The sequence below is a fragment of the Urocitellus parryii genome, chromosome 1 (assembly GCF_045843805.1).
Source record: "Urocitellus parryii isolate mUroPar1 chromosome 1, mUroPar1.hap1, whole genome shotgun sequence".
Classification (NCBI taxonomy): domain Eukaryota; kingdom Metazoa; phylum Chordata; class Mammalia; order Rodentia; family Sciuridae; genus Urocitellus; species Urocitellus parryii.
The window spans coordinates 246,075,213-246,102,537 of record NC_135531.1 but is presented as its reverse complement, the minus strand read 5'-3'; the positions used below and the strand labels follow the sequence as shown (position 1 = coordinate 246,102,537).

The 27,325-nt window shown below is 35.1% G+C and overlaps 1 protein-coding gene across 1 annotated transcript in view; it reads right to left on the bottom strand.

Moving 5' to 3' along the window:
• The window catches only part of Ccdc150 (coiled-coil domain containing 150), a 122,998-nt gene that overhangs the window by 76,690 nt on the left and 18,983 nt on the right, over positions 1 to 27,325 (bottom strand). The window contains exons 6-12 of the mRNA XM_077799137.1: positions 26,474 to 26,603; positions 19,151 to 19,194; positions 17,041 to 17,133; positions 14,915 to 15,022; positions 14,289 to 14,413; positions 13,857 to 14,034; positions 13,234 to 13,302 (exon numbers count right to left, since the gene is read on the bottom strand). Of these exons, the coding sequence (XP_077655263.1) occupies positions 13,234 to 13,302; positions 13,857 to 14,034; positions 14,289 to 14,413; positions 14,915 to 15,022; positions 17,041 to 17,133; positions 19,151 to 19,194; positions 26,474 to 26,603 (747 nt within the window). The remainder of the gene's footprint in view (positions 1 to 13,233; positions 13,303 to 13,856; positions 14,035 to 14,288; positions 14,414 to 14,914; positions 15,023 to 17,040; positions 17,134 to 19,150; positions 19,195 to 26,473; positions 26,604 to 27,325) is intronic.

Genomic DNA, 27,325 nt, shown 5'->3' with positions numbered 1-27,325 from the left:
AATAACCCAATCAATAAATGGGCCAAGGACCTGAACAGACACTTCTCAGAGGAGGACATGCAATCAATCAATAAGTACATGAAAAAATGCTCACCATCTCTAGCAGTCAGAGAAATGCAAATCAAAACTACCCTAAGATACCATCTCACTCCAGTAAGATTGGCAGCCATTAGGAAGTCAAACAACAATAAGTGCTGGAGAGGATGCAGGGAAAAGGGCACTCTTGTTCATTGCTGGTGGGACTGCAAATTGGTGCAGCCAATTTGGAAAGCAGTATGGAGATTTCTTGGAAAGCTGGGAATGGAACCACAATTTGACCCAGCTATTCCCCTTGTCGGTCTATTCCCTAAAGACCTAATAAGAGCATGCTACAGGGAAACTGCTACATCGATGTTCATAGCAGCACAATTCACGATAGCAAGATTGTGGAATCAGCCTAGATGCCCTTCAATAGATGAATGGATAAAAAAAATGTGGCATTTATACACAATGGAGTATTACTCTGCATTAAAAAATGACAAAATCATAGAATTTGGAGGGAAATGGATGGCATTAGAGCAGATTATGCTACGCGAAGCTAGTCAATCTTTAAAAAACAAATACCAAATGACCCCTTTGATATAAGGGGAGTAAACAAGGACAGGGTAGGCACGAAGAGCTTCAGAAGAAGATGTACATTAAACAGGGATGAGAGGTGGGAGGGAAAGGGAGTTAGAAGGGAAATCGCATGGAAATGGAAGGCGATCCTCAGGGTTATACATAAGGACAAATAAGAGGAAAGGAGGGGTAAGACAAGTTAATACAAATTGAAGAAATGATTTACAGTAGAAGGGGTAGAGAGAGAAAAGGGGAGGGGAGTGGAGGGGAGGGGAGGGGGGATAGTAGAGAATAGGACAGACAGCAGAATACATCAGACACTAGAAAGGCAATTTGTCAATCAATGGAAGGGTAACTGATGTGATTAAGCAATCTGTATATGGGGTATAATTGGGAGTTCATAACCCACTTGAATCAAATTGTGAAATATGATGTATTAAGAACTATGTAGTGTTTTGAACGACCAACAATAAAAAAAAGTAAAGAAAAAAAAAAAAGAAAAACAAATCAACAACAAAAGCAGTAGAAGATAGCAAACAATTAAAATCTGAGTTGACATCATGAAAGCTATCTATGCTAAGCCCCAGGCCAACATCATTTTAAATGGAGAAAAATTGAAAATATTTATTCCCTCTAAAAACTGGAACAAGATACAGATACCTTCTTTCACCACTTCTATTTAACATAGTTCTTGAAACACTGGCCAGAACAATTAGACAAAAGAAATTAAAGGGATAAAGAACAACTCAAAGTAGCACTATTTGCCAAGGATAGGATTCTATACCTAGAAGACCCAAAATATTCCACCAGAAAACTTCTAGAACTAGTAAATGAATTCAGCAATGTAGCAGGATACAAAATCAACACCCATAAATCAAAGGCATTTCTGTACATCAGTGAAAACATCCTCTGAAAGGGAAATGAGGAAAACTACCCATTTACAATAGCATCCAAAAAACCCCAAAACACTTGGGAATCAACAAAAGAGGTGAAATACCTCTACAACTAAAACTACAGAATGCTAAAGAAAGAAATTAAAGAAGACCTTAGAAGATGGAAAGATCTACCTTGCTCTTGGATAGGCAGAATTAATAGTATCAAAATGACCATACTACCAAAGCACTATACAGATTTAATGAAATTCCAATCAAAATCCCAAAGGCATTACTCATAGAAATAGAAAAAGCAGTCATGAAATTCATCTCAAAAAATAAGAGACCCAAATAGCTACAGCAATCTTTAACAAGAAGAGTGAAAGAGGTGGCATAACTACACCACGCCTCAAACTATGCACAGAGCAAAAGTAACAAAAACAGCATGGTATTGGCACCAAAACAGACTGGTGGACCAATGGTACAGCATAGAGGACACAACAACTAACTCACATAATTACAGTTATCTTATATGAGACAAAGGTGCCAACACATAAATTGGAGAAAAGATAGCCTCTTCAACAAATGGTGCTGGGAAAACTGGAAATCCACATGCAACAAAATGAAATTAAATACCTATCTCTCACCATGCACAAAACTCAAAGTGGACCAAGGATTTAAGAATTAGACCAGAGACCCTGTATCTAATAGAAGAAAGAGTAGGCCCAAATATCCATAATATGGAATTAGGCCCTGACTTCATTAATAAGACTCTTATAGCACAAGAATTAAAATCAAGAATCAATAAATGGGATGGATTAAAATTAAAAAGCTTTTTCTTAGCAAAAGAAACAATCAGTGAAGTGAATGGAGTCTATAGAATGGGAGCAAATTTTTACTACTTGCACATCAGATAGTGCACTCATATGTAGGGTATATAAAGAACTCAAAAACCTTAACAACAACAACAACAAAAACCCCAAATAACCCAATTAATAAATGGGTCAAGGAACTGAACAGACACTCAGAGATTCCAGTCAAGAATGGAAATTATCAAGAAGACAAGTAATATAAATGTTGGTGAGGATGTTGGGAAAAAGGTACACTAGTGGACTGAAAGTTAGTACAACCACTAAGGAAAGCAGTATGAAGATTCCTCAGGGAAACTTGGAATGAAACCACCATTTGTCCCAGTTATCCCATTCCTCCTTATATAACCAAAGAACTTAAAATCATCATACTGCAGTGATGCAGCTTCATCGACATTTTTAGCAGCTCAGTTCACAATAGCTAAGATATGGAACCAACCTAGATGCCCTTCAACAGATGAATGAATAAAGAAATTGTGGTAGATATACACAACAGAATATTACTAAGCCATAAAGAAGAATGAAATTATGACATTTTCTGGTAAATGGATGAATTGGAGACTATCATGCTAAGTGAAATACGCCAATCCCCCCAAAACAAAGGTTGAATGTTCTAATATGTGGTTACTAACATAGAATAGAAGTTCATTAGATTAGACAAAGAGGAATAAAAGAAATGTAGGGGGATAGGAACTGAAAACACAGTAGAATGAATCAGACATAAATTTCCTATGTTCATATATGAATACATGAACAGTAGCATACGTACAACCACCAGAATGGGAAGTTATATTCCATATATGTATACCATGTCAAAATACACTCTACTGTCATGTATATCTAAACAAAATAAAAAAATTACATAGAGGCTACTTTTGAGCTCACCTATAAATTTTGTCTACAAAAGGTATTCCATAAAATTGGAAGAGGTGACTGGTTACATACACAAACATCCATGTAAACATAAAAAGTATGAAAGCAAGTATGACACTTCCAAAAGAACACAATAATTCTTTATAGAAGAACTTGAAGAAAATCTGCAAAAACCTGAAAAAGAATTTTAAATAATAATTCTGGAAAAATGAGTAAAATGCACGAGTTCACAAACAATTAATATAAAGAAATGAGAAAACATCTTAGGTACATGGCTGTAATCCCAGTGACTCAGGAGGTGAAGCAGGAGGATCTCAAATTTGAGGTCAGTCGTGGCAACTTTGTCACCCTGCCTCCAAATAAAAAAAAAAAATAAAAAAGGGATAAGGATATAGCTCAGTAATGCAGCATTCTTGAATTCAGTCTCTAGTATGCAGGAAAAAAAAGTCAAGATATGAGTGGGATACTGACCAAAAAAGAAATCATGAAAAAGAACCAACTAAAAATCCACAACAGATTAGAATAGAACAAAGAATTCCTAACCTTTAGGAATGGTCTTTTGAATTAACTCAGTAATACTGGGGAAAAAAAGAAAAAGAAAGAAAGAAAGGAAGAAAAAATTAAAACCTGTTTTACAAAATAGCTGAAAACATATTACTCAGCTATAAAGAAGAATGAAATTATGGCATTTGCCAGGAAGTGGATGAAAATGGAGACTATCATGCTAAGTGAAATAAACCAATCCCAAAAAACTAACGGCAAATATTCTCTCAGATATGCAGAATCATACTCATAATAGGATGGCAGGTGGGAAGAATATAAGTTCATTGGACTCGATAAAGGGGAATGAAGAGAAGTGGGAGGGGATGGGAATAGGAAAGACAGTAGAATGAATCGGACATAACTTTTCTATGTTTATATATGAATTCATGACCTGTGTAACTAACTTCACAATATATACAACCACAAGAATGGGAAGTTATACTCCATGTATGTAAAATATGTAAAAATACATTCTACTGTCATGTATAACTAAAAAGAACAAATAAAACATTTTTTTAAAAAGCTGAAAACTTCCCAAGTATTCAAATAGATATGAATTCAAAGGCAAGAAAAGGTCCCCAATTACATTTATCCAAAAGAGAGCCTCACCAAGGAATATTACAGTCAAGATGTCAAAAGTCTAAGATACAATCATTTCACCATATAATTGTCACAACTCTGCTTTTGAAGACCAAAGATTAGTTTATAATCTCATTGTGTAACATCACAAGGCAAAATTCTGATCATCATGCTGCTTAAAAGGGAAACAGCACAAAAAATATCTAAGATTCAAGAAAGATCTTTTGAAATAATTGGATTCATAGAGCAGCATGGTATTTACCAGTGGCATATGGATGTATATTTGTCTTCTCATGCATTGTGAGCTATAAGCCTATGAGTCTCATTACATGCACATGGTCAATATATTTTTTTGTTGTTGTTGTTGGGGGAGGGCAGTGTACCAGGGATTGAACTCAGGAGCATTTGACCACTAAGCCTCCTCGCCCTATTTTTTGTATTTTTAAATTTAGAGACAGGGTTTCACTGAGTTGTTTAGTGCTTGGCTTTTTGCTGGGGCTGCCTTTGAACTTGTGATCCTTCTGTCTCAGCCTCCCAAGTTGTTGGGATTACAGACATGCACCACTGCTCCTGGCCAGTCAATATATTTCTGAAAGTCAACTTGCATGGTTTTGTTAGAATGTTAAGCACTAACAGTACGCACATGCTATAAGAGTGGTACTGAGAACATTATCTGATAATGAAAAAAGGACAGCAGTGCACAAAACAAATGACAGAGGCACACAATCTCCAGACACTGATTAAATTTTTTAAGTTCCAACTTTGTAACACTATAGTAATTATTCTCAAGTGTAATGTTTTAACTATAATGTACACATCAATAACAATTAATGTTTCCATTTATTAGACCTGAAAAATGTTCACTAAACTAACATGAAGAAATTAAGTGCATCATTTGGACTCTTCAATCTTTTAATTTTTATTGTTAATGAACCATTAACGTTTTGCTTATATCTGACAGCAGAATGCTTTATAATTCTTATTACCCATATAGAGCACAATTTTTCATATCTCTGGTTGTATATAAAGTATGTTCACAACAATTCGTGTCTTCATACATGTACTTTGGATAATGATGTCCATCACATTCCACCATCCTTGCTAACCCCCTGCCCCTTCCTTTCCTTTCCCACCCCTCTGGCCTATCTAGAATTTGTCTATTCCTCCAATGCTCCTCCTCCCTACCCCACTATGAATCAGCCTCCTTATATCAAAGAAAACATTTGACATTTGGTTTTTGGGGATTGGCTAACTTTAGCATTATCTTTTTAACTCCATCTATTTACCTGCAAATGCCATGATTTTATTCTTTTTTATTGCTGAGTAATATTTCATCGTGTATATATGTCACATTTTTTTATCCATTCTTCTATTGAAGGGCATCTAGGTTGATTCCACAGTTTAGCTATTGTAAATTGTGCTGCTAAAAACATTGATGTGGCTGTGTCCCTGTAATATGCTGTTTTTAAGTCCTTTGGGTATAGTCCAAGAAGAGGGATAGCTGGGTCAAATGGTAGTTCCATTCCCAATTTTCCAAGAAATCTCCATACTGCTTTTCATATTGGCTACATCAATTTGCAGTCCCACCCAGCAGTGTATTCGTGTACCATTTTCCCCACATCCTCGCCAACACTTATTGTTGTTTGTATGCATAATAGCTACCATTCTGACTGGAGTGAGATGAAATCTTAGAGAAATGCAAATCAAAACCGCTCTAATTGCTAGTAATGATGAACATTTTTTTCATGTATTTGTTGACTGATTGTACATCATCTTCTGATGATGTGTCTCTTCAGGCCCTTAGCCCATTTATTGATTGGGTTATTTGATTTTTTGGTGTTTAGCTTTTTGAGTTCTTCATATACCCTAGAGATTAGTGCCCTATCTGATGTGTGAGAGGTAAAGATTTGCTCCCAGGATGTAGGCTCACTATTTACCTCACAGATTGTTTCTAGAATGCTGAGAAGAAACTTTTTAGTTTGAGTCTGGTTGTATTCCTTAGGTTGTATTCCTAAGTCCATGATCCACTTTGAGTTTTGTGCATGGTGAGAGATAGGGGTTTAATTTCATTTTGTTGCATATGGATTTCTAGTTTTCCCAGCACCATTTGTTGAAGAGGCTATCTTTTCTCCAATGCATGTTCTTGGTAACTTTGCCTAATATAAAATAATTGTAGTTTTCTGGGTTAGTCTCTGTGTCCTCTATTCTGTACCATTGGTCTACTAGTCTGTTTTGGTGCCAATATCATGCCATTTTTGTTACTATTGCTCTGTAGTATAGTTTAAGGTCTGGTATAGCGATGCCACCTGCTTTACTCTTCTTGCTAAGGATTGCTTTAGCCATTCTGGGTCTCTTATTTTTCCAGATGAATTTTATGATTGTTTTTTCTAATTCTATGAGGAATGCCATTGGAATTTTGATTGGAATTGCATTAAATCTGTATAGTGCTTTTGGTAGAATGGTCATTTTGATAATATTAATTCTGCCTACCCAAGAGCAAGGTAGATCTTTCCATCTTCTAAGTTCTTCTTTGATTTCTTTCTTTAGGGTTCTGTAATTTTCATTATATAGATCTTTCACCTCTTTCCAAAGAGATCAATTTCAAGTTATGAAATAGCAGATACTGTCAAAAGTCTACCAACCAAGAAAAGCCCAAGACCGGATGGATACACAGCCAAGTTCCACAAGATCTTTAAAGAAGAACTAATACCAATATTTTTCAATTTATTTCAGGAAATAGAAAAAGGCAGCACTTCCAAACTCATTCTATGAGGCCAATATCACTCTGATTCCAAACCAGGCAAAGACACATCAAATGAAGAAAACTTCGGACCAGTATCTCTAATGAACATAGATGCAAAAATTCTCCATAAAATTCTGGCAAACCAAATCAAAAACATATCAAAAAGACTGTGCACAATCAAGTGGGATTCATCCCAGGGATGCAAGGTTAGTTCAACATATAGAAATCAATAAATGCCAGTCATCACATCAATAGACTTAAAGAATCATATGATCATCTCAATAGATGCAGAAAAAGCACTGGACAAAATACAGCACCCTTTATGTTCAAAACACTAGAAAAACTAGGGATAACAGGAACAACATTGTAAAGGCTATCTATGCTAAGCCTCAGGCCAACATCATTCTAAATGGAGAAAAAACATAGGCATTCCCTCTAAAAACTGGAATAAGACAGGGATGCCCTCTTTTACCACTTCTATTTAACATAATTCTTGAAACACTGTCCAGAGCAATTAGACAGATGAAAGGAAAGAAAGGGATACACATAGGAAAATAAGAACTCAAACTGGCACTATTTGCTGATGATACGATTGTATACCTGGAAGACCCTAAAAGTTCCACCAGAAAACTTCTAGCACTAGTAAATGAATTCAGCAAAGTAGTAGGATATAAAATCTATACCCATAAATCAAAGGCATTTCTGTATATCAGTGACACATCCTCAGAAAGGGAAATGAGGAAAACTACCCCATTTTCAATAGCCTCAAAAAAAATAATAACTTATTTATTTATATGTGGTGCTGAGAATCAAACCCAATAGCTCACATATGAAAGGCAAGCGCTCTACCACTGAGCCATAATCCCAGCCCAGCTATTCAATTTTGATGTACATTTGTGAGTATTCTATGTATCCTAATATCATTCCAAAGATAGTTTAGTAATATATTATTTTAACATAGTAGCATGATTTTTTTAAAAAGCTCTACATAATGCCTGAACCTCAGTTTTTTTGTAAAAAATTTTTTCAAAAATTTGAGATGATTATGGGATAAAATAGGAAATTCTAAAAATACCAAGAGAAAAGCATCTAATGACATATAAGGGAATGTCCATTAGAATAATAGCAGATTTCTTGGCTGAAATATTACAAACCAGAACAGGATGAGATGATATATTCATAGTCTTGAAAGAAAAAACCCTGCCAACCAAGAACCTTATACACAGAAAAACTTCTCTTCAGAAATGAAGAAGAAATAGTTTTTCCCAGATAAACAGAAACTTAGGGAATTCACCATGAGACCAGCTCTACAAGGATTGCTTAAGGGAGTCCTACTCTAGAAACAAAAGAACAATAACCACCATCATGAAAACACATATAAGTGTACAAAACACACTAATAGAAACATGAAAAAGAGAAGAGAATCAAACTTACAAAGACAAATTACAAGAGAAGTAGAAAGGAACAAGGAATATATAAAACAAAACAAATGAAGAAAACAACAAAATGACAGGAGCAAGTTTGTACCTGTTAATAACTGTTAATCACAGTGGCTGTGACCAAATACCTGAGAAAATCAACTTAGATAAGGAAATATTTATTTTGGCTCATTGTTTCAGGGGTTCAGCTCCTGATCTCTTGGTTCTGTTGATTCTGGGACTGTAGTGAGGCAGAACATCAAGGCAGGGATGGAATGACAAAGTTAAAGCTGCTCACTTCATGGCAGATTACCTCAGAATGGAAGAGAAGGGGGAGTAAAAGAGAGAAAGAACACATGCAAAGCATGTGTGAGGGAAAAAAAATATATACTTTTAAAAAGGCATACACCCAGTGACCTACTTCCTATAACTAGGCCCAAATTCCTATAGTTTCCACTACCTCCCAATAGCACCATTATGTTGGTACCAAGCTTTTAATCCATGAACTTTGGGAAGACATTTAAGATTCAAACCACAGGGCTGGGGTTGTAGGTCACTGATAGAGCATTTACCTAGCAAATGTGAGGCATTGTGTTTGATCCTCAGCACCACATAAATATAAATAAGTAAAATAATAAAAAGATCCAAACCATAAAAATAACCTTGAATATAAATGAATAAATCAATCAAAAGACAGACTGGCTGAATGGATTAAAAATAAAACAAGATCCAACTATATGATGCCTATAAGAAACTCACTTCATTGGTATAGATACACACAGTGAAATGAAAAAGATATACTATGCAAACAATAAACCAAAACCGAGGAGGGGTAGTTATACTCATCAGATGATGCTGATTTTCAACCAAAAACTATTAAAAAATTGAAATTAAAGGGCTATGAATAGGAAAAAAAAGAACTCAAACTATCATTATTTGCCAATGACATGATTCCATATTTAGAGGATCCAAAAAAAAATTCCACCAGAAAACTTCTAGAATTAATAAATGAATTCAGCAAAGTAGCAGGATATAAAATCAATTCCCATAAATCAAATGCATTTTTATACATCAGTGAGGAAAGCTCCGAAAGAGAAATTATGAAAACTACCCCAATTCAAAATAATCTCAACAAACAAACAAACAAACAAACTTGGGAATCAATTTAACAAAAGAGGTGAAAGACCTATACAATGAAAACTACAGAACACTAAAGAGAGAAACTGAATGAGACCTCAGAAGATGGAAAGACCTCCCATGTTCTTGGATAGGCCATTATCGTCGAAATGGCCATAGTACCAAAAGTATTATACAGATTTAATGCAATTCCAATTAAGATCCCAACAACATTCCTCATAGAAACAGAAAAATCAATCATAAAATTCATTTGGAAAAGAGACCCAGAATAGCCAAAATAATCCTTAGCAAGAAGAGTGGAGCAGGTGGCATCACTATACCAGACCTTAAACTACACTACAGAGCTATAGTAACAAAAACAGCATGGTATTGGCACCAAAATAGACATGTAGACCAATGGTACAGAATAAAAGATACAGAGACAAACCCAGCTAAATACAGTTATCTTGTACTAGACAAAGGCACTGAAAATATACCTTGGAGAAAATATAGCCTCTTCAACAAATGGTGCTGGGAAAACTGGAAGTCCATATTCAGCAAAATTAAATTAAGGCCCTATCTCTCATCATGCACAAAACTGAACTCAAAGTGGATCAAGGGTCTAGAAATTAGACCAGAAACACTGTGCCTAACAGAAGAAAAAGTAGTCCCAAATCTTCATCATGTCAGATTAGTTCCTGAGTTCCTTAACCAGACTCCTAAAGTGCAAGAGATAAAATCAAGAATCAATAAATGGGATGGATTCAAACTAAAAAGCTTCTTCTCAGCAAAGGAAATGATCAATAATGTAAAGAGAGAGCCCTCAGGGTGGGAGAACTTCTTTACTACACGAACATCAGACAAAACACTAATTTCCAGGATATATAAAGAACTCAAAAAACTTAACACCAAAACAGCAAATAACCCAGGCTCGGGCTGTAGCTCAGTGATAAAGTGCTTGCCTCGCATGTGTGAGGCAATGGGTTTGATCCTCAACACTACATAAAAATAAACAAATAAAATAAAGGTACTCTGTCCATCTAACACTACATTAAAAAAAAAAAAGCAAATAACCCAACCAATAAATGGGCTAAGGAACTGAACAGACACTTCTCAGAAGAAGATATACAATTGATCAACCAATATACGAAAAAAATGTTCAACACCTCTAACAATTAGAGAAATAAAATCAAAATTACTCAAGATTTCATCTCACTCCAGTCAGAATGGCAATTATCACGAATACAAGCAAGAATAAGTGCTGGCGAGGATGTAGGGCAAAAGGTACACTCATACATTGCTGGTGGCCTACTGCAAATTGGTGCAACCACTCTGGAAAGCAGTATGGAGATTCCTTAGCAAACTTAGAATGCAATCACCATTCAACTCAGCTATTCCACTCCTCAGTCTATACCCAAAGACTTAAAATCAGCATACTATAGTAACACACCCACATCAATGTTTATAGCAGCTCAATTCACAATAATTAATCTGTGGAATCTAGATGTCCTTCAATAGATGAATGGACAAAGAAACTGTGGTATATATACACAATGCCATATTACTCAGCATTAAAAGAAAATAAAAGGGCTGGGGTTGTGGATCAGTGGTAGAGTGCTTGCCTAGAATGCATGAGGCACTGGGTTCAATCCGCAGCACCACATAAAAAAACTAAATAAACCAAATAAAGGTAATGAGTCCATATACAACTAAAAATATTTTTTAAAAAGAGAAGAAAATATGGCATTGCAGGTAAATGTATACAGTTGGAGAATATCATGCTAAGCAAAATAAGCCAATCCCCCAAGACCAAAGGCCAAATGTTCTCTCTGATAAGTAGATGATGATCCATAATGGGGGGAGGAGGCATGGGAATAATGGAGGAACTTTGGATTGGGCAAAGAGGAGACTGGGAGGGGTGGGAGCATGGGGTAGGTAAGATGATGTAATGAGAATGATGTCATTACCCTAGGTATATGTATGCCTGCACAAATGATGCGACTGCATAGTGTACAATCAGAGAAATAAAAAGTTATGCTCCATTTGTGTACAATGAAGTGAAATGCACTCTGTTGTCATACAAATTTTTTAAAATTTAAAAGAGTTTAAAAAAGTATAAAAATTAATCCATTATATATTCATAAAATAATTCATCAAGAAGTTATAGCAATTGTAAATATATATGCACCCAACACTAGACTTCCCAAATATATAAATATAAAACAAATATTATATATAAAGGGAGTGACAGGCTCCAATATAATAATAGGTACTTCTACACCCTACAGTCCTCAATAGACAGATCAACCTTACAGAAAATCAATTAAAAAACCATAGTTAAATCATACTACAGAGCAAATGTGCTTAGCAGACATTTACAGAATATTTTTCCAATAGCAGCAGAATATTATATTTTTCTTATCATTACATGGAACATTTTCCAGGATAAATCATGGCAGGTGACAAATAAAGTCTCAAAAATTGTCTCTGTATCTCCTTAGACTAAACAGAATAAACATATAAATCAACAAGAATAATGGAAAGTTAAAAAAAAAAAACTTGGAAATTGAACAATATGTTGCTAAATGATTAAAGTATAATTGATGAGATTAAATGGGAAATCAATATGTCTTGAAGAATGAGAATCAAAGCATATCAAAATCTGAGATATAGCAAAAGCAAGTAGAAATATATAAATATACATAAATATGTGAATATAAATAAATGCATGCATCAAAAATATTTCAAATAATTATTAGTGTACCTCAAGGACTTAGAAAAGAAAAATCAAACTCCAAATTAGTAGAAGTAAAGAAATAATGAACAGACATAAATAAAACCAAAACTAAAAAGACACATACAAAATTTAACGAAGCAGAGTTGGTATTTCAAAAAGACAAAAATTACACGTACCTTTAACTACACTAACCAGCAAAGAGAGAAACAAACAATAAAAAATAAACAAATGAAAAAAAAGCCATTACAACTGATACCACAGAAATACAAATACATTTCCAAATGTTTTGAGAAAAAGAATACAACATTCTTGATATGTACAAATATTGATGTTTGAAGAGATGGAAGTGCTTATTCCCCTGATTTGATCATTACACATTGTACACATGTACTGAATTACCATAATGTACCCAATAAAGATGTACCAATATTATGTCTTACATTTTTGAAAAAATTTTAAAAAGAGAAAGAGAAAAGGGTACCTCCAAGATAGAGTGGCAGGTGCTAATAGGTACTTAAAAAGCCTAAATTAGTTTTTTCTTTTTTTAAACCAGCAGTGTCTGCAATCATCCCTTTGCCTCTTACAGGCCCATTAGCTCACTCTCAGGGAACTTTCTGGCTAAAATACTCAGGGAACACTAAGGCCAGAGGCAGTGAAGACTCACTAGCAAACTCTATATGTTCAATAAGCAAAGGTCCCCCAGAAACACCCTTTTGCAATAGTGACTAGAATGTTCCAAGTGGCATCAGTTTTGCGACTCCCTTTCCTCCTACAACTTGGTAATCAAAATATCTCCCATCTCCTAATTAAGATAAGCTGATATGGTAGGCAGCAATCAGAAGGAAATGAAATACAGTGAAATATCAACAAATAAAATGTGGAATACCTTGTTTTTAGCTAATTCCTTTTCCCAATTGCTTTTCTCTTGTGCTATTTCTTTTTCAGTTTTATTAACCTGCCCAAGGAGGGAAAAGAAATGGGTCAATTTTACAGCAGTTAACAGGATCTACTATATCAGACACATCCTGCATATTAGTTAATACCTACACTGCAGAGATATCACATCCTCTCAGAAAAGGGGCCAATCAGGGAGTCTCTGAGGCAGAGCAGACTTCACAAAGAGCCCTGCAAGTAGAAAGACACGCCTGCATGTCAGACTCTGCTGATTCCTTCCTAACTAGGGAAAAGGGGCTCTTTCCCTTAACCTCCACTGTCCCACTCCTTCAAGGAAAATAAATTTTTAAAATCTGACCCCTTAACTAACAGGAGGATGTGTGAATTATTAGTTGATATTTACTGATGCTATATAAGGTATACTGCACTATTAGGCCCAGATGACTTCACATGTCAAAATGCACAGATTAGCCACCTAAAGATTTCTTTAATGAGCAACTCAGAAAACCTGCTCTGAATTTTCTTTATTTTTATGTCTTTTGCACTTAGAGTAGAATTTTAAAACAGTATAATCACACTGCAAGCAGGAGGTAATATAAATCTGCTTTTCCCTACCTCTTTTTGAAATCTTTCATTCTCCTCTAGCAGGCACTTCTTCTCTTGTATTGATGCTTCCAGTTCACCTCGCAATCTTGTAATAGTTGATTCTAGAAGCTCTTTTTGTGCAGCTGTCCTTTTCTCAGCATCCTGTGCTTTCTGGATACACTGGTTATGCTCAAGGATCAAATGGTCCCTGCACAAAGAGAACAAGGAGACATGAAAGTTAAATGAATGTTCTGCTTTAATAGAATAATTAAGTGTTCTTATAGAACATAACTCTCGCCTAAGAGCAGTTACCACAATGTTCTAACAAGACTTATTGTTGAAGGCAGCATCTTTATTTTATCTTTGTGGCTGGCCCAGAAATCACAGAATTAAACATTTTCATTAAAGAAATTCAAGTGCAAGAATGAAAGATACATAGGAAGTTGCCAGTAATTTACTTACAGATGTGTTTGGAGTTGAGTTTTTTCATTCTGAACTGTGTATAGTTCATTTGTGATGCTGGCATGGGCTGCATCCAGCAGTAAGTTCTGTTCTTGAAATGTCTGCGTCATCATTTTTTGCTCTACCTGAGTGTTAGGAGTAATTTTATAAGTTGAGATGCCATTTAATAGGGTATATTTTCAGAGTAACTGATTAAAGATACCAAACTAACTTATAATATACAAGTTTTATCTCCATAAATAAAATCTCTTTTAATAGAATTTAATGTCTCAGCTTTCTCATTGTTCCACCCTGAGTTGAGTACAGTTCTATAGTTTTATACCTCTACTAGCCAATAATCAAGAGGCACTGTTTACCCAGCCTGCTGCAAGTTCTGTAAAACTCCTAACACCAATACCTATTTAAAAGTTATGATATTTGAAAAGAAACCATGAAAAAGTACTAAGTGTTAGGCCAAATCATTCCTCTGATGAAACCTGGAAACTAATAAAAAAATAATAATACTTCAATAAACTTTTGAAATTATTTAAATATTTTATTTATTTAGTTGGCAATGTACATTTTCTGACCTCTTAGGTTGGCTTTCTGCTGCTTCTAGCAGAAGTTCACTAGTGTTAAATGAGTACCTGCAGAATGGCTTGGTGGTCAGCAATAATCCTGGCATTTTCCACAGTAGCATTCTGAAGCATACTGCTTAGCTCGGAGCACTTTCTACTCAATTGGTCATTTGAAACCTAAGACAACATATACAGCAAGTCACAGATATCTTTGATAAAAAATTATTTCACTTATATATCATTACTTTTAATGATTGCATAGTATCTCACTATATGGGTGATTCTAATTTGTTTAACCTATTTCCAATTAATATTTCACTGGTTTATAGAGTATTTAAAAATATCTGGAGTCGAAATCCTAAAAAATTCTAAATTAAAAGGAGAGATTTGTTGATTAGGTGGAGCAACTAAGGCATCTGGCAATTTACTTATCTGTTTTTCATAATTTTGGTCACTGATCAATTAGTGCAAGACATCTGCAGAATGGAATTTACAATGTAGGTATACCTAGATAATCTTTTTAAATTGATTTCTATCACTACATGATGAGCATTCAGAAATATTTAGCTAGTAAAATGAAATATCTAAGTTCCTTTGCCACCAAAGATATTACTGAATTTACTATGATGAGGTTAATCTTTTAGAATGAAACAAAAACCTTGTGATACAGATCAGACATGTAGTTTGTTGAGAATTCTTATTGATACTGGGGATCAAACCCAGGGCCTCATACATGCTAGACAAATGTTCTATTGCTGAGCTACACATCTCCAGCCCTAATTAATAATTCTCATCTTTTCATATTTTGAAATTTATATTATGAAAAACATTCCTTTGAATTTTGAGCTATTTTTGCAAGGTAGATTTGGCAAGGACCTTGTGTTTTAATGAACAAGTTCTTCAAGGATAAGGGCATATCACTTTGAAGGAGAAATAGGAAAAAAATAAATAAAATGTTAAGATAAATGAAAGATGATCTAGCAAGTATACTGTACTATGTCGTACAGTGGTTAGGAACACTTTAGGAGGCATGTTAAAAGTCATAACCAGATGTACAAACTATTCATCAAGGAATACCTAGGAGTGAGACACATGGAGAACACTTGCTCCTTGAAAAAATAGTTCTTCCCTCCTTTAAAGCCATATTGCCTGAGCTCAAATTCCAACTGTCACTTATTAGCTACACTATTAGTACTTTTTGTGTGTCAGCTTCCTTATGATGTAGCTAATAGTTTCTATTTCATAGTACTATTTTACCAATTACAATTTGTTGTAATATTTGGTGCTAACAATTGTGCCTAGAACGTGGAATGGGTTCAGAAAAAATGTTAACTAGTAGATATTATTATTATTTTATATTTTATAAAGACGTATTTGTATTTTCTTTATTATAAAGAAAGCACAGTACACTATGATCCTTACATTGTAGTAATTAAATTGTACCAACATAAAAGTTATTCTGAGTGATAAACTCTATTTCTTGGGCTCTGTGATAACTCTAGTTTTCCTGTATATATAACGATTATCTAAAATGTACTTGTGTTTATTAATATAGATAAAGTATCAGCTAAATTTGGGAACAACCACCTCACTGAGAATGATTACCCTAACTCCAAAATTCAATAAGCATTAGTTCAGTTCCGACTGTGTTATTTGCTATAGAAGATACAAAGTATAATATTTAGCCCTTGTCATTGAAATGCCTTTTTAAGTTCAGTGTAGAGAGGTATTCATATTTAACAACTAAATTAGAAAGCAAACTGTAAACTAGTGCATGATTTAGTGATAGATCTTATATATTATTATGTTACAGAAATTTGTAGATCAAAATGAAAACTACAGTTAATTTGATAATGCATCATAGATGAAATAGATCTTATGAAAGTAAATAGTTTGATGATATACATAGTATACATTTATATAATCAAGATTAACCTTGGTTCTTTTTTTTTAAAAGAGAGAGAGAGAGAGAAAGAGAGAGAGAGAGAGAGAGAGAGAGAGAGAGAGAATTTTTTTAATATTTATTGTTTAGTTTTCGGCAGACACAACATCATTGTTTGTATGTGGTGCTGAGGATCGAACCCGGGCCACACGTATGCCAGGCGGGCGCGCTACTGCCTGAGCCACATCCCCAGCCCAACCTTGGTTCTTTAATTGAACAAAATTAAATAACATTTAAAACAGTGAATATCTACCTGTGTTTTTGCTGATGCTTCATGAAGGGATAATATTTCGGACTTCAAATATGTGTTTTCTTCATGTTCCTTGTTGAAAGATATTTGCATGTTCTATTGGAATTAAAAAAAACTTCCCTTTTTCACATGTACAAGATATCATATATATCTCTATAAAAATACCTATTTGTATTCTGGCCAGTACTTGTTCAAGTTTTCCAATGAGATACATGTGTATTTGTCTTACACAAATTGTTAAAAATCTTAGTATTTTCAACTCCCAAACTTCTCTTTATTTTTAAATTATTTATTAAAACTGTTTATACAAAATAAGATACTAGTATATGCCTATTCGAATAATAAAAATCTAGAACAATGACAGCACCAAATGTTGGTAAGGATATAAAGCAACAGGCACTCTCATTCATTGTTGGTGGGAAAGCAAAATGACAAAGCCACTTTGGAAGACAGTTTGGTAATTTCTTACAAACTCAAATTATTATTACCATATATGATACAGCAATCACGCTCCTTGGTGTTTACCCAAAAGAGCTGAAAACTTATGTCCACAAAAAAACTTGCCCATAGTTATGTTTATATTGCTATATTTATAGCATCTTTATTCATAATTAAAAAACTTAAAATACTAAGTGAAAGAAGCCAGTCTAAAAAGGCTACATGTACTATATGATTCCAACCATATGATATTCTGGAAAAGGCAAATCTATGAAGACAGTAAAAAGATCAGCTGTTGCAAGGGGAGGGGTAATGAATAGATAAAGTACAGAAGATTTTTAGGATGGTGAAAGTACTCTGTATGATTCTATAATAGTTAATATATGTCATCATACATTTGTCTAAATCCATAGAATGTACAAGAGTGAAATCTAATGTAAATTACAGACTTTGCTATGTCAATATAGTCATCAATTTGAAATAATTTACCAGTCCAAAGAGCATGTAAATAATAAGGGAGGTATATAGGGGGGCAGGAGGGTACCTGGGAAATCTCTATAGCTTCTGATCAATTTTGCTAGGAACCGAAAACAGCTCTAAAAATATGGTCTGTTTTTTTTTTTAAAAAAACTATTTATTAAGTTTATTCTCACAATGGGATTCCAATCAGAAAGAACTCCTTAAACTATAACCTAAATATTACTAATATCCTTATATCAAGAAAGTTCTACTCTATGATTGCAGATTTCTTATATTGCATATGCATTTTTTCCTATTAGCAATAAGCTGTTGCAATTTAAAAGGTGTACATTCAAGAATTATTTAAAAGACATTTCATCAAGAAGTACCTGGAAGTGGAGGCTAGAAGAGGGTAGCCACAAACTAGTTTTCTTGAGATAGTAGAGTGACAGTGATGTGAGTTGTAGGTTGGGCTTTCCCTACCAGCTACTTGTAGAACGGGAAAGAACACAGTATAAACTTTCTCACTATAGAGAAAAAACACTTTTCTACTTTTCCAGGAGAAGCATTTCAGGAAAGATAAACATCACACAACACAGGATGAGATAGCACCCGAAAAAAATTTCCAAATGGGATCCTCATCATCAAGAGATTCATTTCAAAGTGTAATAAAGCTATAAAAAAGTTTATATTTTTAAAGTTATGGTAAAGTAAATATGAAAATTACCATTATAACTATTTTTAGTAGTACAGTTCAGTAGAAATGAATACATTGATACTGCTATGTATTTATATTTCTTAAATTTCACTGAAATTTTTTAATAATTAGTTTATAAATTGGCAAAATCCACAAATATCTCATCATACTTGCCAATTCACCTTTTTTTAAAAAAATTTGTAGTTGTAGATGGACAGAATGACTATGTTTAATTTGTTTTTTATTTTTATGTGGTGCTGAGGATTAAACCTAATGCCTCACGTATACTAAGCAAGTGCTCTGCCACTGAGCTACAGCCCCAGCCCTAGCCCCAATTCACCTTTTCAAACTATAATAACTTGCAAGAAATGATTACTTAGTTCCTAATACCTAGTGTTATCCAGAATATGCAACTTATTTATCTAAATTTTTTTCCTAAAGTTTTTAGGATAAACAATAAGGACTGTAAAAAACAACATGAATGAGAAAATATGACTTAGTAAAGAGAGGAAAACTTACTTTATTGTCTTCGACCAACTTGGAAATGAGGTCATCTCTAGAAACTAAAAACAAAAATCCATATAATTATGACAATAATAACTTACTACATTGAAAACACAAGATATTTTTCCTCCTCAGAAACTAAGTTTTTTAATCAATATTTTGTGAAAGAAGAATTCAAAGATTCTATTCTGATTTTCATAGGCCAAAAACTATTATAAAATCAAGAAACTAGTCTATAGTCATTTACAGTGGTAAATGAGACAACATTTTATCTACTCAATGCATTGATGATGAGTCTGAGGGATGTTAAACCAAGAAGAGTGCTGAACAGAAGTTTTTTGTTGGAGAGATCACAGAAGTTTTTTGTTGGAGAGATTCAATAAAGGCAGGAAGATCAGTGTAAAACAGTGAGAGCTGGCTCTCTTAGGATAACAACGGGGCTGCAGAGGAAAAATGAACTTATGAAATAGTAAGCAGAGAGGACTGTCAGGACTTGGTGGTTATTAGTAGGGTAAATGCAATAGAGGAGTCAAGGAGAATCTATCGCATTCGAACTTGGGATGCAGGACCCGTCAACTGTGAAATACAGGGCAAAGAGGATGTTTAGAGGCTAGAATGGGTAAAAAATGAATAAACTCTTAAGTTTTCCATATGCTCTGATGCATCTGAAGAGCATTCAAATATGCATGTTTAGTTGGCAGTAAGATACTGGTCTAACAAGGTATGATGGTACACAACTATAATATCAGATACTCAGGAAGTTAAGGCAGAAAGACTACAAGTTCAAGGCAAGCCTGGGCAACTTAGAAAGACTCTATCTCAAAATAAAATTTTTTTAAAGGGCTGGGAATGTAGCTTAGCAGTAGAGTGCTTCTCTGGTATTAACAAGGACCTGGGTTCAATGTCTACCACCTCAAAAAATAAAATAAAAAGATATGAGTCTGGAGCTCAGGGGTATGATTTTATGTGAGGGGAAAGACATTTGAAACCACTCAGGAGCATAGGCAATAAAAAGAAAATAAAAAGCAGAAAACTGGGGAACAGTTTGGCATTACACACTTTAGTCAAAAGATATAAACTTTCGCCTGTGTAGTAGTGCATCCCTGTAAACCCAGGGTCTTGAGAGGCTGAGGCAGGAGGATTACAAGTTTAAGGGCCACCTCAGCAACTTAATGAGGCCCTAAGCAATCTAGCAAAACCCTGTCTCAAAATAAAAAATAAAAAGGGGTTGGGATGTGGCTCAGTGGTATAGCGTCCCTGGGTTCAATCACCAGTTACCAAAAACAAACTTTTCTGAGAGAAATTAGACTTTGCAGACACTGCCAAAAAATATTTGTTTTTTTTTTACTTCAATGCTAAAGTCAGAAAATTATGAAAACTGACATTTTATATAGGATATACCTTATAAAAACCATACTTTTTGAATACATAAATTCATAACTCATTAAACTCTAATTAAAATGTGTAAAGAATCAAAAAGATAGACTCTATAATCTGTTTTGAAAGTTCTACTAATCAAAGAATGAAAGAGGAGTGTTTATCTTGGGAGAACAATTTAATCACTTTAAGTAATAGGTATATAAATTTTTGTTACTACATGAAATTAAAAAATTACATTTTAAAATTGAAAATATTTAAAGGCATTTTTATTAATCCAGTTAGAATAACTATTTGTACCTTAAAGTAATAAAATTACTTATAGTAAAAAGTCTATAATTAAAAATTCAGCACATAGTTGATATTAAGATTATATTCATATTTTCCTCATGTTAGTATGAATTACCATTGTTTTAACTTTCCTTTTTTTAATGATCTTCACATATTCTTTACAAAATTAAACAATAAAGCATTAACCAGAGGTCAGGCCCAGCAACCTGCCGAGTTGACAGAGCTGCCACACGCACCTGCAGGGAATGCGGACCTGCGACCCACCAGCAGGACAGGTCCAGTGGCCTGCTGAGGGGCAGGCCCGTCCCCTCCCCCAGTGCCTGCAAGGTAGGCGGGACTGTGACCACCAGCATATCAGGCCCAGCGGCCTGCTGAGGGGCAGAGCCGCCTCCTCCCCCCGCGCCTGCAAGGTAGGCGGACCTGCGACCCACCGGGAGGTTAGGCCCAGCAACCTGCGGAGTGACAGAGGTGCCCCTCACGCCTGCTGGGTAGGCGGACCTTCGACCGACCAGCAGAGCAGACCTAGGGCCCGCCAGCGTGGTAGATGGATCACACCAATTGGAAGAGGATCACAGCCACTACCTGCCCTGCAAGGGAGATTTTTCAACTATACAAGAGCAATATAAATAAATAGAGGGAAAATTTCAAAAACACAACAGTTTCACCAAGCAGAAAAAACGCCAGCAGTATGAAAAGACAAGGAAAGAAAGGACCACAGGCAATGCAGGTCAACTCAACTTTAGAAGAGGTAATAGCTGCAATAGATGGAATGTCAGATAGAGAGGTCAGGATATACATGCTTCAGATGATCTGGAGTCTCAAGGAAGACATGAGACAGCAAAATCAGACAATGAAAGATCACATTGACAAGGAACTACATAAACAAATCCAGGAAGTAAAAGATCAATTTCACAGGGAGATAGAGGTAATAAAAAAACAAACAAATAGAAATCCTAGAAATGCAGGAAGCAATAAACCAACTTAAAAACTCAATTGAGAATACTACCAGCAGAGTGGATCACTTAGAAGATAGAACATCAGACAATGAAGACAGAGTATTTCAACTTGAAAAGAACATAGACAGCTCAGCAAGTCTGCTAAGAAACCATGAGCAGAACATCCAAGAAATATGGGATAATATCAAAAGACCAAACTTAAGAGTCATTGGGATACAGGAAGGCACAGAGCTCCAAACCAAAGGAATAAACAATCTATTCAGTGAAATAATACGAGAAAACTTCCCAGACTTGAAGAATGAGACAGAATCCCAAATTCTAGAAGCCTACAGGAAGCCGAATGTGCAAAATCATAAGAGACCCACATCTAGACACATTATAATGAAGATGTCCAACATACAGAATAAGAAGGGAATTTTAAAAGCTACAATTTTAAAAGAGAAAGGAAGCAGATTACATTTAGGGGTAAACCAATCAGGATAACAGCTGATCTCTCAACACAGACTCTAAAAGCTACAAGATCCTGGAATAACATATTTCAAACGCTAAAAGAAAATGGGTTCCAACCAAGAATCGTATATCCGGCGAAATTAAGCTTCAGATGGAAGATGAAATTAAAACCTTCCACGATAAACAAAAGTTAAAAGAATTTGCAGCTAGAAAACCATCTCTTCAAAAAATCCTTGGCAAAACACTACAGGAAGAGGAAATGGAAAACAACAATGAAAACCAACAGTGGGAGGTAGGACAGTAAAGGGGGGAAATAATCAAAGAGGAAAACAAATCAGGTTTAGTAGCATTAATAAACAAATATGGCGGGAAGAACAAACCATATCTCAATAATAACCCTAAATGTTAAAGGCTTAAACTCACCAATTAAGAGACACAGGCTAGTTGAATGGATCACAAAACAAGACCCAACAATATGCTGCCTACAGGAGACGCATTTGATAGGAAAAGATATACATAGACTGAAGGTGAAAGGTTGGGAAAAATCATATCACTCATATGGACTGCGGAAACAAGCAGGAGTGTCCATACTCATATCAAATAAAATAGATTTCAAGCCAAAGTTAATCAAAAGGGATAAAGAGGGACACTACATACTGCTCAAGGGAACCATACACCAACAAGACATAACAATCATAAATATATATGCCCCAAACAACGGTGCTGCTATGTTCATCAAGCAAACTCTTCTCAAGTTCAAGAGTCTAATAGACCACCATACAATAATCATGGGAGACTTCAACACACCTCTCTCACCACTGGACAGATCTTCCAAACAAAAGTTGAATAAGGAAACTATAGAACTCAATAACACAATTAACAACCTAGACTTAATTGACATATATAGAATATACCACCCAACATCAAGCAGCTACACTTTTTTCTCAGCAGCACATGGATCCTTCTCAAAAATAGATCATATATTATGTCACAGGACAACTCTTAGACAATATAAAGGAGTAGAGATAATACCATGCATCGTATCTGATCATAATGGAATGAAACTGAAAATCAACGATAAAGAAGGAAGGAAAAATCATGCATCACTTGGAGAATGAACAATAGGTTACTGAATGATCAATGGGTTTTAGAAGACATCAAGGAGGAAATTAAAAAATTCTTAGAGATAAATGAAAACACAGACACAACATATCGGAATCTATGGGACACATTGAAAGCAGTTCTAAGAGGAAAATTCATTGCTTGGAGTTCATTCCTCAAAAAAAGAAAAAACCAACAAATAAATGATCTCATACTTCATCTCAAAATCCTAGAAAAAGAAGAGCAAAACAACAGCAAAAGAAGAAGAAGGCAAGAAATAATTAAAACCAGAGCTGAAATTAATGAAAACGAAACAAAAGAAACAATTGAAAAAATTGACAAAACTAAAAGTTGGTTCTTTGAAAAAAATAAATAAAATTGACAGACCCTTAGCCATGCTAGCAAAGAGAAGAAGAGAGAGAACTCAAATTACTAGCATACGGGATGAAAAAGGCAAGATCACAACAGACACTTCAGAAATACAGAAGATAATCAGAAATTATTTTGAATCCTTATACTCCAATAAAATAGAAGATAGTGAAGGCATCGATAAATTTCTTAAGTCATATAATCTGCCCAGATTGAGTCAGGAGGATATAGACAACCTAAACAGACCAATATCAATTGAGGAAATAGAAGAAACCATCAAAAGATTACCATCTAAGAAAAGCCCAGGACCGGATGGGTATACAGCAGAGTTTTACAAAACCTTTAAAGAGGAACTAATACCAATACTTTTCAAGCTATTTCAGGAAATAGAAAAAGAGGGAGAACTTCCAAATTCATTCTATGAGGCCAACATCACCCAGATTCCTAAACCAGACAAAGACACTTCAAAGAAAGAAAACTACAGACCAATATCTCTAATGAACCTAGATGCAAAAATCCTCAATAAAATTCTGGCGAATCAGATACAAAAACATATCAAAAAAATTGTGCACCATGATCAAGTAGGATTCATCCCTGGTATGCAAGGCTGGTTCAATATACGGAAATCAATAAATGTTATTCACCACATCAATAGACTTAAAAATAAGAACCATATGATCATCTCCATAGATGCGGAAAAAGCATTCGACAAAGTACAGCATCCCTTTATGTTCCAAACTCTAGAAAAACTAGGGATAACAGGAACATACCTCAACATTGTAAAAGCAATTTATGCTAAGCCTCAGGCTAGCATCATTCTGAATGGAGAAAAATTGAAGGCATTCCCTCTAAAATCTGGAACAAGACAGGGATGCCCTCTTTCACCACTTCTGTTCAACATAATTCTCGAAACACTGGCCAGAGCAATTAGACAGACTAAAGAAATTAAAGGCATAAAAATAGGAAAAGAAGAACTTAAATTATCACTATTTGCAGGTGACATGATTTTATACCTAGCAGACCCAAAAGGGTCTACAAAGAAACTGTTAGAGCTAATGAATGAATTCAGCAAAGTGGCAGGTTATAAAATCAACATGCATAAATCAAAGGCATTCCTGTATATCAGCGACAAATCCTCTGAAATGGAAATGAGGACAACCACTCCATACACAATATCCTCAAAAAGAATAAAATACTTGGGAATCAACCTAACAAAAGAGGTGAAAGACTTATACAATGAAAACTACAGAACCCTAAAGAGAGAAATTGAAGAAGACCTTAGAAGATGGAAAAATATACCCTGTTCATGGATAGGCAGAACTAACATCATCAAAATGGCGATATTACCAAAAGTTCTCTATAGGTTTAATGCAATGCCAATCAAAATCCCAATGGCATTTCTTGTAGAAATAGAGAAAGCAATCATGAAATTCATATGGAAAAATAAAAGACCCAGAATAGCAAAAACAATGCCAAGCAGGAAGTGTGAATCAGGCGGTATAGCGATACCAGACTTCAAAGTATACTACAGAGCAATAGTAACAAAAAGAGCATGGTACTGGTACCAAAACAGGCGGGTGGACCAATGGTACAGAATAGAGGACACAGAAACCAATCCACAAAACTACAACTATCTTATATTTGATAAAGGGGCTAAAAGCATGCAATGGAGGAAGGATAGCATCTTCAACAAATGGTGCTGGGAAAACTGGAAATCCATATGCAACAAAATGAAACTGAATCCCTTTCTCTCGCCATGCACAAAAGTTAACTCAAAATGGATCAAGGAGCTTGATATCAAATCAGAGACACAGCATCTGATAGAAGAAAAAGTTGGCTACAACCTACATTCTGTGGGGTCGGGCTCCAAATTCCTCAATAGGACACCCATAGCACAAGAGTTAATAACTAGAATCAACAAATGGGACTTACTCAAACTAAAAAGTTTTTTCTCAGCAAAAGAAACAATAAGAGAGGTATATAGGGAGCCTACATCATGGGAACAAATCTTTACTCCTCACACTTCAAATAGAGCCCTAATATCCAGAGTATATAAAGAACTCAGAAAATTAGACAATAAGATAACAAATAACCCAATCAACAAATGGGCCAAGGACTTGAACAGAGACTTCTCAGAGGAGGACATACAATCAATCAACAAGTACATGAAAAAATGCTCACCATCTCTAGCAGTCAGAGAAATGCAAATCAAAACCACCCTAAGATACCATCTCACTCCAGTAAGATTGGCAGCCATTATGAAGTCAAACAACAACAAGTGCTGGCGAGGTTGTTGGGAAAAGGGTACACTTGTACATTGTTGGTTGGACTGCAAATTGGTGCGGCCAATTTGGAAAGCAGCATGGAGATTTCTTGGAAAGCTGGGAATGGAACCACCATTTGACCCAGCTATTCCCCTTGTCGGTCTATTCCCTAAAGACCTAAAAAGAGCATGCTACAGGGACACTACTACATCGATGTTCATAGCAGCACAATTCACAATAGCAAGACTGTGGAACCAACCTAGATGCCCTTCAATAGACGAATGGATAAAAAAAAAAAATGTGTCACTTATACACAATGGAGTATTACTCTGCATTAAAAAATGACAAAATCATAGAATTTGGTGGGAAATGGATGGCATTAGAGCAGAAGAAATCAGCAGTTACTTACATACAGAACTGTGGGAAATGCCAGTAACAGTGGCTACTTCAAGAATTTGGGATCATAGGAGTTTTTGCATGAAATCTCAAAATACTAACAAAAGTGTGACTTCTAGCATCTATGTTCATACTTAGATCAGACTTGAATTGTGAGATAGCCATCTCCAACTCTTCTTTTTTCTGTTGTTCCTGTGCCAGTAGTTCTTGGGTGGCCTGCATAGAACTGCGTAAGGCAACACAGTTTTGCTGCAAAATGTGCACCTGAAATTGTAAAAGAAAAACTCATTTTCTGTGAAGATTTCTAATAAATGACCTTATAGAACTTGTGGAAGACAGAATTTCCAACCTCAATGTCACTGAAGAGAAAAGAGGAGTATTTAATATGTTGTCACAGTTAAAATCTCAACAGAAGCTGGGCATGGTGGCTTATGTCTGCTATCCCAGTGATTGGGGAGGCTGAAACAGGAGGATCCCAAATTCAAGAACAGCCTTAGCAATTTATGAGACCCTTTCTCAAAATAAAACAAACAAATAAGAAGGATTGGGGATAAATCTCAGTGGTATAGCGCTGGTGTGTTTAATACCCAGTACGGTCCCCCATGCCCCCACAAAAAACCACTCAACAGAATGCAGTGCCTTATAACAGAGCTGTCCAAAAGAACTTCTGTGCATTCTTCAACACAATAGTCACTAGCCACAAGAGGCTAATGAGCAGGTATAATGTGGCCAGAGTGAGGAATTGAATTTAAATAGCTTAAGTGGCTAATGACTATCACACAGGCAGTAAAAGTTACAGCAAAAAAGAACCATTTCTAAATTCCTTAAGTAGAATCCTTTTAATAATTCTGCTGTTAATGGCAGTCATTGGTTAAAATAATAAAAATTATATAATCTAATTATGGGTATTAAATATGAAAATACAATTGCCCTGGTTAGTTAGAATTTAAAGTATTCTAACTTACATATAGATATTTCAAATACTA